At 38.5% G+C, this 11,641-nt stretch overlaps 1 protein-coding gene across 1 annotated transcript in view; it reads left to right on the top strand.

The window, feature by feature from the left end:
- Positions 1 to 1,579: 1,579 nt before the first annotated feature.
- Positions 1,580 to 11,641, top strand: part of LOC135089653 (roundabout homolog 3-like) — a 173,369-nt gene continuing 163,307 nt past the window's right edge. The window contains exons 1-2 of the mRNA XM_063985530.1: positions 1,580 to 1,664; positions 7,616 to 7,724. Of these exons, the coding sequence (XP_063841600.1) occupies positions 1,632 to 1,664; positions 7,616 to 7,724 (142 nt within the window). The 5' untranslated portion in view covers positions 1,580 to 1,631. The remainder of the gene's footprint in view (positions 1,665 to 7,615; positions 7,725 to 11,641) is intronic.

Genomic DNA, 11,641 nt, shown 5'->3' with positions numbered 1-11,641 from the left:
GTATCCGGCAATATTCAAGTATCCGGCATTGTCGGCGGTCCCGTTGATGCCGGATAAGAGTGATTTTACTGTATTATTATTATTATTATTATTATTATTATTATTATTATTATTATTATTATTATTATTATTATTATTTATTTATTTATTCATTCTAATGAGACTTTGTGCATTGGTGGTCAGTTATCAGAAATTGTGTTTTGAGTTATGAAAAGCAATGTGGCTCTTGTAGTTCTTAAAAATACTTTTCACCAGTTTGGGATAATGAACTATAGCTATGGTACATATTTGCTTCTTAATGTAGCTCTAATTAATTTATTTCTTAGTTTATTTGTGAATTATTTCCAGCCGTATTAAGATGTGGATGAACGTGAAGGTGAAAGTTGCATGCCTTGTCTTGGCTACCACCTTTTTGGGTGAGACAGCCTTGCTATATGTATGTAATGTAAGTATGTGTTAGAGGCATTTTTCTCCATAGCTTGCTAAGAGCTTAATGGCTCAAAGCATTTATTTTTTATTTATTATTTATTTTTTTTTATTTCCTTGTTTTCTTGTTGGCTTGATTAGGTATTTGAATATCATAAGCTAGTGGACAATGGATGGATGGAGGCAGCCAGGATAAGTGCTGTTGGCTTGATACTGAGTCTAATGCTAGTAGGACATCAAGGCTCAACTGCTGCCATAAGTCTCCATCAGGACTTACCGATTAAATGTCACACTAATCCTCCTTCAGGTGTTTTCAAAGATCGTAATGCTACCCGTCCTTATTTAACAGATTTATCAGACAAATTTAGTTTTCTTCCTTTGCCTCTTCGTATTTCATTACGTCGATAGAAAAAAAAAGTAGGTACTTTTTAAGTATATAATGCCTCTCAAATACTATCTTGTGCTAGTCTCCTTCCGTTACTGCATGACTTGCTATTCATCCAGGCACCAAACAGTGCTCAAGTATGTCTGTCTTGTGTATTTTGAAAATAGTATTCTGAATCGAATTATCTTCTGTTGAAAATGCCTGCTCTGTTTAATGTGCATAGATCAGGTGATTATAATTATAATAATTATTGGTGTATTTCGGAGTGGGCATTGCCAATTACGTTGCACTACATCAGTCTGTTGAAGTCTGAGAGATTTCCGCCGCGCACAAAACCGGTTCGCTAGGAAGTAGCTGCCCTGCCCAGATTTATATTAAGAAACAAAGGTTAAAGAAAGACGGTAACAAAGAGAACCACATTACCAGGAAGTCATCCAACTGAATTCCTGCAAAGATATTATTTTGAATTGGCATCTGGAGACCCGATGCAGTGTTATGCATGACCACGTACAAAAATTCAATAGTACTGTATCCATGGAGACGAGGAAGCGTTTCATGAACATAGTCAACAGCCGTAACACACCTACCATAACTGAGAAGGAAATTTCCGTACCACGCAAACAAAAACATTGCAGGTGAAATATAGTACAATCCTTACTAGTAGATGAAGCTTAGGGGGTTGTGATTATAGTGAAAAGTTTGAATGTTGCCGGGTCTGAGGGAGGCGGAGGCGATGCGCACGGCGACGCTCCTGCCTTGGTGCTGTCACTTTGTTTACAGTTGACTCCCAGATCGGGGCGGGGGAGGTTGTGTGTGTGTGATGGGTGCGGCGAAATGGGTCGGTGAAGCGATGGTAGGTACTCCACTAGCACTCAGACATGAAAGTATTAGATAAGTTAGGTGTTATTTGGTGCGGGCGTGAGGTGGGTGTGGCTGGCGAGGCGCCGTGACACATGGTAGTGAAGGCAGGAGAGTGTCTTGTGGCGGTGTGTCAGCCTGGTGGTGGTGGTGGTGGTGACGGAGGGGTAAGGGCGGGTAGCTTGGTGGTGTTAGGGATGTGGTGGGGGGCATCCAGCTGAGAAACAACGTGGAAATGTCCCTGAAACTATTACCTATTTGATAAAGCCGGTGTGGTGTTGGTAGTCAGTGTTTGGTGTGTGTTCGAGTGTTGTTGTGGGTGTGTTGTGTGTGGCATTCGTGACAACACAAAAGTTTCGCAAAGTTTAGCATTAACTTCGCCCTCCCGTGGCTGTGGATGAGTGGGAGCTTTGTTGTGAAGGTTACCAGTGCAATATTTGAGTCAGATTGTGTTTCCAGCCTTTATTTTTCGAGGTAATAACAATATAGTGTTTGTAATATATGGTCAGGTTATGTATGTGAAGTTATGACAGGGTTTATTGAAGAATACAAAAGTTTTGAGTTTGATGGTGGCTCTGGTCTGAATCTTTTAAGTAATGCTGTTGTAGAATATACATAATAGTGTTTATTGTATATATTGAGGTTGTTAATGTAGTGTTAAGTTAGGTTTATTGTAGTTGTAAGTCATGAGGTTGAATTAGTGTGCTTTTAGATTCAGTTTTATTCTCTGTGTAATCTGGGGCAAGTCAGTGATTTTATACATGAATGTTTAGTGCATGACAGGGCAGTATGTTGTCAAGAGTGTGTTGGAATGTTAGGTCATAAGGTTAGGTTAGTTTAGTTTTTAACATGTTCCAATGAAAGTGATTTTTTATCTTTTTTTAAATGTTTATTTATTTATATGTTTATTTTTGTAAGGTATATGGCATTCATAGTTCATCAAGACTTTGTGACTTGAATTGTGAATTTACTTTTTCTTTTAATTTTGTTTTGCATTTGAAGAAGAGAAAAAAAAAAACTATTGTCAGAATTCTAATGGCATTCAATGTGAGATCAATGAAGGAGTGTGTTCATGTGTGTCTTGACAAGAACTCATTAAAGTGCACATTTCGAGAGACATAACAACATAATCCTGCTCTAGCTTATGAGTTTTTACCAGCAAGTGTTTCAAGTAATGTTTATGATATATAGGATTCCTGCCAGTGTAGGAGCAAAGTGGCATGAAATACATCCTTGATAGAGGAATGAAAGTATGTTAACTGGCAGTGGTTAAGCATCAAAGTTTGTTGTGACATGTTTGTGATTATATGGAATTAGATGCCTTGGCATAACTGTCCACCTTCATAAGGAATGCCTACCTGGTATGTGGATGGATAGAATGGCAGTGTATGAATGAAGGGTGTAATTCAGGTGTTGCTTCAGTCATCATTGACAGGCCTCATTAATTTGTTAGGTGTTACTTAGACATTTTATAATGAGTGGCATCAGATGTTTGCAAACCCAGTCATATTTACTTGTGTTGAAGCTGTTGTATTTTTGTAAATGAAGTCTGTAGTGTTATTGATAAAAAGTACCTGTAAAATAATGAATCAGATAATCAGTAAAGTTGCATTAGGAGACATTAACAACTGTAAATCTTGAAAACAAACAAAACTGTCTCCCACCACACACGTGACAATTCAAGCCTTTGTGTTCACAACAAACTTTTAAAGTAAACAAGACAAGTAAACAGTGGATGCTCTCCCTCACAATGCTTTTTTCCCCTCACATAACACTGTTGGATATGTGAGCATTAGTAATTCATATGTATCATTTACAGGGGAACTCTAATTGTGCCACATCAATATATACATTTTCAACTGTGTAACATGTTCATGTGTCACTTGGAAAACATTTAGTAATTCATTGCACCAGATCATCCCCTTCTCATAACATGTTTGCCCATATTTGATTATTACTGAAGAGTAACATATCTACCAATTAATATGCCATTAAGGTTTGCAGTTATGTTGACTGTTTCCTGGTCTGTGCTATTTAGATTGTCTTATGCTGCATGTCGTGAGCTTCAGTAATATACTTATTGCTGGCTCTTTTCAGGGGGTTAATTTATCAAACACATTACTACATGACCTGAAAGTGATCATGAAAATCCTCATCTATAGCCATTTCATTTATACAAAACCTGAATTGCTTGAAGATCAGCCACACAGTAACTTTTCAAGGGGGTGGAGTTAGGTTATATTAGGTTAGCATAGAATAGGTCACGTAGAATACAGTTGAATAGGTTAGAAAAGGATATGGTACTTCAGGTTAAAAACTAGCTGAGATTGTTGCTCAACTTGTGATTCTAAGGTGTTAAAGTAGACCTGAGAATAATACTCATTTCATCTTACGCTTCACACAGTTTACGACATGCAATGATAAAAATAAGTTCTGGTGTCATTTGATTTTGCCTTTCTGATAAAAAAAGGGAAAAAAGAGGACATCACACCCCAGGCAAACTTTTAGGAGCAATGTATGTTTTTCCAGCCCACCATGTGTTTGGCAGGAAATGGAGTTGGAGTGTTTTTTCATATATCTTTTTTATACCAGTGAACTAAAAACAGAGAGAGAGAGAGAGAGAGAGAGAGAGAGAGAGAGAGAGAGAGAGAGAGAGAGAGAGAGAGAGAGAGAGAGAGAGAGAGAGAGATGGCCTGATACTGCAGTGGATTTTGTAATAAGTAAGCCGAGCATTCACACGACCTCACTAAAGTGCAAATCAGCATTTATTACTCTTTTTTTTACTGTGTCTATTTTGGGTGGAAGTTACAGTGTGTGAATTGCATCATCATGACAGCTGTAATTGTTAGTTGATGGCAGCTTGACATTGTTTGTTCCCTTAAACTACATATTGCTGTGGTGACATGTGTGTTGCTTCTTTAATTTATACCTTAAAGTAATGGTGCAGAGAGAGAGAGAGAGAGAGAGAGAGACCAACAATTTGAATAAAGAAATACATAGATGATCTTACCACTGTGTATATATATATATATATATATATATATATATATATATATATATATATATATATATATATATATATATATATATATATATATATATATATATATATATATATATATATATATATATATATATATATATATATATATATATTTTTTTTTCTTTTCTTTCCCCCATTTCACCTTATCCCATCACTTTTTCTTCCCCCACACCCTCTTTGGAATCCCCGCGGCCTCTCCACCAGCAACACTTCGTTATAAATTTATTCAGCGGTGTATAGAAATGTTGTCGGTCCTCGTTGGGAGAGACGGTGGCAAGAGTGATCGTAAAAAGAGACGGCAAAGCACCTGACACTTCCCAGAGACAGGTATACAGAGGGAGGGAGAGGTAGTGGCAGGGAGGAGCGGAGAGGGTGAGGAAGAGGCACGTGTAATGAGGTGGGAAGGGGAGGGATGGGAGGGAGTGAAGGGGAGAGGGAGAGGCATAGAATTACACTTGTCTTACGCTCCCAGACGAAACCATTATTTTCCTGGAGCTAAGAGGATAGTCGTAATTGCCAGTTTATTGTTCTTACGTAACACAACCTTGCGTAATCTAACCAAACATGACCTTAAATAATCTAACCTAACATTATCTTACCTGACTTAACTTGATCTGATGAAACAAACCAAAACTAATATAATTTTAACTTTTTTTTTTATTATCATAGCCAAATTTAATCTTAGTATACCTCACCTCACCGTATCTTACTTAACGATACCCTACCGCCACGTGCAACCAGTCATGCTCCTCCTACGCAAACAAATACATTACGTAGTTACAAAACAACTACAGTGTTACCACCAGAACAAAACAAAACAAGACAAAACAAAACAAACAACTTCATATACCAGAGTGAAACAAAAACAAGAGTGTAATGATACCAAGGAGGCACGTGGATCGAGTAAGCTAGGTAAGTGAGAGACGGAGAGAGGGAGATAGAGAGACGGGGAGGATAGAACACCGACAGGAACGGTGCGATCAGCTGTTGTGGGTTTGAGGGCGGGAAGGGGAGTGATGCTCTGTAAACACTGGGCTGTGGATGGCAAACACTGGTGCTGGTAGTGAAATCTTGCTGTTTTATGTGCTTGGCTGGCGGTGGTGGAGGGAGGGAGTTAAGGACTGGGAAATATGAGCCTCTCTTGAGTGCCATTTAGTTGAGAGAGAGAGAGAGCGAGCAGCCATTCGCCCAGCCAACCAACCAATCAACAGCTTGAATAAAGAAATACATACATAGATGACCTTACTACGGTATAATTGTGTTTTTCTTTCCCCTTGTCACCTCTTCCCCATCATTTTTTTTTTCTTTTTTTTTTTCCCGTCCCTCGTTCGAATCCCCGCGGCCTCGTTACCATAGACTGACCTTTGCAGCGTATATATGTAGCTTTTTTTTTTTTTTTTTTCTCGCTCTCTCCTCGCTGTTATTGAAGTGGAGGCTCTGGGCATATCTGTAAACTTAAAACCTAATATCCTTTTATTGCGTTGTCTCGCTGCTGTAAGAGTAGATTCTGGGTTATGTGTAAACGATCTCTCTCTCTCTCTCTCTCTCTCTCTCTCTCTCTCTCTCTCTCTCTCTCTCTCTCTCTCTCTCTCTCTCTCTCTCTCTCTCTCTCTCTCTCTCTCTGTGTGTGTGTGTGTGTGTGTGTGTGTGTGTGTGATATAAATAGAAGCGTACATCTTAGCGTGGTATAACCCATTTTACACACACGATGTTTATTTTACTTTTGTGGTGGATAGATGTGTTATGAAAAAAAAATGAAAATAAATGAATAAATATAAATGGAACTTCTCTATTTATCTATTTATCTATCTACCTGCATATGTACGTATGTAAGTAGTTTTTTCTTTCTTTTCTTCTTCCTTTTCCTTCCTGATTCTCGCTGTTACATAAAGCAACAACAGCAGCAGCAGCAGCAACAACAACCGTAATTAGGATATATGTAAATTCTAGAGCTGCACAAGGCGAACTATTACAGTACACCAGATACACTTTTGTTTTGTAGCAGAGGGAAAGTTACCTAAGAAAAATAACAGAGAAACATTCAAGCATATTTTTTTCTCCTGTTTTCTTTCCACTTTCCCCTTTCTCTTCCCATCGTCCAAACTTCAGAGGTGACATGGGGTGTGGGGGGGAGTTGGGGTGGAAGGGGTTATTAGATCAAGGGGGGTAAATTCAAAACAACACAGATGAAAGCAGTGTCCTGTGTATTATGTCGCAAAATGATAACTTTGTACTGAACGAAGATTTGACACTGATCGCATTACGGGCCAGAGAGAGAGAGAGAGAGAGAGAGAGAGAGAGAGAGAGATTGTTCAGATTGGTCAGTGTTGCTTTATTTACTGAAACAATAAGAAGCTTTTCCTTCTGAACTAAAAAAAAAAAAAAATGAAATCGATAAAATAAGTTTGTGTATGATTATGATATTTATTGACATTGAAGCTTCACACACACACACACACACACACACACACACACACACACACACACACACACACACACACACACACACACACACACACACACACACAAAGGAAGAGGTAGAAGGAGGAATGGAAAAGGGTAGAGAGGAGGAGGGTGAGAGAGAAGAAAGAACAATATAGAGGAGGAGAAGAATGAGGGAAAGAAGAAAGGATAGAAAGGGAGAAAGGAGATGGAGAGGAGTGAGACAAAGAATGCAGAAAGAGAGAGAGAGAGAGAGAGAGAGAGAGAGAGAGAGAGAGAGAGAGAGAGAGAGAGAGAGAGGCAATAAACCCAGTGATATGTTAACGATGAGAGACGAGGAGTGAAGATAAACATAATATCTTAGACCATGTGTGTGTGTGTGTGTGTGTGTGTGTGTGTGTGTGTGTGTGTGTGTATGTGTGTGTGTGTGTACCCTGCTAACCCGTGTCTCTGGCTTGCAGGGTGGATGTAGTGGCGTATTGTGGAGTACCGGTGGAGTATGGGGGTGGAGGCAGCGGTTTCTACTGTTCCTCGTATTGGTTCTGCCTCAAATGCTGCTGGCTGATACAGGTAACGTGACCTTGTAGTAGTAGTAGTAGTAGTAGTAGTAGTAGTGGTAGTAGTAGTAGTAGTAGTAGTAGTAGTAGTAGTAGTAGTAGTAAATTGATATCGAGTACTTTATTTTCATGTATGTAGTAGTAGTAGTAGTATCAGTAGTAGTAGTAGTAGTAGTGCATTCTTAACTTAACCATTCCTATTAATATTTACACTGTACTTTTCTGTCAAAGCCGCTGTATATATTTCTTCATCTATTCATCAGGTACTTGTGTGTTTGAGTATGTCTATGTAGTGTTTGCCTGTTTAAGTTTACCTGTGTATTTATTGTTATTATTGTTATTATTATTGTTATTATTATTATTATTATTATTATTATTATTATTTTTATTTTTTTATTTTTTTTAACAGTAAATCTACCACTGAATATTTACCTGCATGTTATTTATTTATTTATTTATTTATTTTTTTACCTGTCTACCTGTCTCCCTTTTAATTTACCTGTGTGTTCCTGTACCTGTCAGTGCGTCTGCATGTTACGTGCTTGCATTGATTAATGATTTTTTTCTTGTCATTTTTTTTTTTTTTTCCCCCTCGCAGCGTTCATTTTCAGATAGTTTCCCCAGATTGACTCTTCGTATCTGACGCTTTCACTATTTTTCCCCCCTTTTTCCCCGTCACTTTCCCGTTTTCCGTTTGACGTTCATAAATTTTGGGTGTGTTTTCATAAATTTTTAGCGTGCCTTCATAAATTTTTCGGCGTGTCTGTTCTGTTGCTTGGTGGTGGTGGTGGTGGTGGTGGTGGTGGTAGTGGTGGTGGTAGTTCTAATGCAGTGTAAATATAACGGGATTATGTTCTTTGTTTTTTTTTTTTATTTTGTTTGTTTGTTTGTTTGTTTTTTATTGTGCTGTGCGTTTTGTCTCTTTTTCTTTCGTAGTTTTGTCTGTGTGTGTGTGTGTGTGTGTGTGTGTGTGTGTGTGTGTGTGTGTGTGTGTGTGTGTGTGTGTGTTCTACCTTTCCTTTCCTTTTTTTTCTTTTTCTTTCTTTTTCCTTTTTTTGTTCGGTTTATTGTGTGGTTTTCCCTCTCATAGTTTTTCTGTCTGCATTTGTTTGTTTAATTATTTGTTTGTTTTTTCCTTTGTTTCTTCCCTTTTCTTCCGTCCTTCCTTCCTTCCTTCCTTTTCTTTTCCTTTTCTTTCTTTCTTTCTTTCTTTCTTTCTTTCTTTCTTTCTTTCTTTCAATGTTCGGACTTAAATTTAGTCAGTGAAGTTTTATGAAAAATCTGAAAAACTGTTTGAAATTGATCTTGTTTACCGTTACGACTTCACTCTGCCTGATATTACTCTCTCTCTCTCTCTCTCTCTCTCTCTCTCTCTCTCTCTCTCTCTCTCTCTCTCTCTCTCTCTCTCTCTCTCTCTCTCTCTCTCCCCTCTTTTGCATTTTTTCCTTTTTCCTGCACATTCTTTCGCTTCCCGGTTTTCTTTTTCTTTTTTTTTATATTCCTCGAATTTTTTCTGTTCTTTTCCCTCTCGCTCCTTCTTTCTCCTTTCTCTTATTTTTTTTATCTCTTCCTCTTTTTTCTCCATTTTTTCGCTCTTCTTCCTTTCTTTCTTGCTCTGGCTCTCTTCGTCCTTTCTCTTTCTCGTTCTTTTCTTTTCATTTTTCTTTCACACTTTTCTTTCCATAGCTCATTCATTCTTTTTTTCTCTTTTTCCTTTGTCCTCTTTCTCTTTACCCTATTCTCTCTCTCTCTCTCTCTCTCTCTCTCTCTCTCTCTCTCTCTCTCTCTCTCTCTCTCTCTCTCTCTCTCTCTCTCTCCACTTTTCGTTTAACTTTTGCCTTTCCTCTGTTTCTCCGTCTATTTTTCTTTTTTCTTCATTCTCTTTAATTTTTCTCTTCTTTCTCTCTTATTCTTTCTCCTCCTGTCTATCCCTATTCACCTTTCCATCCATCACCGCCCCCCCTTTTTTTTTAATTTTCCTTTATTTTCTCCTACTTTTTTTTTTTACCTCCTTCCATCCTTCCTTCCTTCTTCCCCTTTTCTCCATCTCTTTCTCTCTCACTCACTATCTCTATCTCTTCACGTATCCCTGCTTCCCTCCTTTACTCGTGTTTTCATGGCTTTCATCTTCCTTTACGCTTTTCCGATTCTTTTTTTTTTTGGGGGGGGGGAAGAAAATGACATTCCAATAGAAACAAACCTAACTGCAAAATATAAAGTGCAGTTTTTTTTCTTATTTTATTTATTTATTTTTTTTTGTGCGAAGGTTTGTGTGTAGATGTTATTTTTTTTTCTGATGTGTTGTTTTTTTGTATCGGTGTTTTTCTTCTTCTTTCTCTCTCTTTTTTTTTTCTCTCTCTCTCTCTCTTTCTTTTTCTGTGTCTTTATGTATGATATTTTTGCTGTGTCTTTGAGGCATAAAAGTGAATGGGTGTGTTTGTCTGTCTTTGTGTCTCTCTCTCTCTCTCGTGTGTGTGTGTGTGTGTGTGTGTGTGTGTGTGTGTGTGTGTGTGTGTGTGTGTGTGTGTGTGTTCTCACTTTAAAGGTTTGAAGGTCCTGGGATTAGTTTGTCTGAAGAAAGAACATTTTTTTTAGGCTTGTTTTTTTTGTTTTCTTCTTCTTCTTCTTCTTCTTCTTCGTCTTCTTCTTCTTCGTCTTCGTCTTCGTCTTCGTCTTCGTCTTCGTCTTCTTCTTCTTCTTCTTCTTCTTCGTCTTCTTCTTCTTCTTTTTCTTCTTATTTTTGTTCTTTTTATTGTTCTTCTTTTTCATTATCACCACCACCACCACCACCACCATCATCTTCATCTTGTTGTTGTTGTTGTTGTTGTTGTTGTTGTTGTTGTTGTTGTTGTTGTTGTTGTTCCATCCATCCACCCATCCATCCATCATTCACTCTACATCTTCACCAAACACCAATCTCATTTTTCTCCTATTTCATCTTTATTCGCCACATCTCTATTTATATCCAGTAGTTGTTTATCCTCTTTCCTTCTTTTATTCCATCTTATCCCTGTTCTCACATCTACATGATCCTTCTAATCTTCCCTTCTCTTCCATTCCTTATTTTTATTCCCATCTTGGCACTGTTCTCCTTTTATTCCTTCTCATTCTCCCCTTCCTTCTTTTATTCCAGTTTTATTCCTATTTTGGCACATCCTTCTACATGCTCCTATTATTCTTCCTTTCTTTTATCTACTCTTTCCCTGTTTTTATTCCTATCTTATCCCTATTCTGCTCCTTTTATTATTTCCTTTTCTTTTTATCCCCGCCTTTCTTCCCTTCCTTCTCTTATTCCCATCTTATCCTTGTTCTGGCATCTACATATTCTCTTTATTCTTTCCCTTTCTCATCTTTCCTTCGTTTTGATTCCCATCGTATCCCTGTTCTGCTCCTTTTATTATCACCTGTTTCTTTTATCCCTCCCTTTCTTCCCTCTCTTCTTTTATTTCCATCTTATCCTTGCTCTATCATCTTCTACATTTTCCTTTTATTTTTTTTCCCCTTTCTTACCTTTCCTTACGTGAATCCCGCGGCTTTCAGGGCTTCGGGTAGCGGCCCATTTTGAGGCAAACAGACGACCACGAGGATGACCGCAGCGGTGATAGGAATGAGATGTCGTGCAGGTAGTGGTGGTGGTGGTGGTGGTGGTGCAGCTGGCAGGAGGAGAAGGAGGAGGAGGAGGAGGGGGAGGATGAGACGAGAACACGGTGTTAGTGGGTGAAAGGAGGAGGAGGAGGAGGAGGAGGAGGAAGGTGGGTAGTGGAATAAAAAAAGTGGAAAGAGGAGGAGGAGGAGGAGGTGATGATGCTCGTGTAGGAGGAGGAGGAGGAGCAGCTGCAGAAGGAGGGAGGAGGAGGAGGAGGAGGTGATGATGCTCGTGTTGAAGGAGGAGGAGGAGGAGGAGGAGGAAGACATGGGGGGAGTAGAGAA

This window comes from Scylla paramamosain, chromosome 33 (assembly GCF_035594125.1).
Source record: "Scylla paramamosain isolate STU-SP2022 chromosome 33, ASM3559412v1, whole genome shotgun sequence".
Lineage (NCBI taxonomy): Eukaryota > Metazoa > Arthropoda > Malacostraca > Decapoda > Portunidae > Scylla > Scylla paramamosain.
The sequence above is the reverse complement of the archived record's forward strand: the minus strand, read 5'-3'. Positions and strand labels throughout refer to the sequence as shown.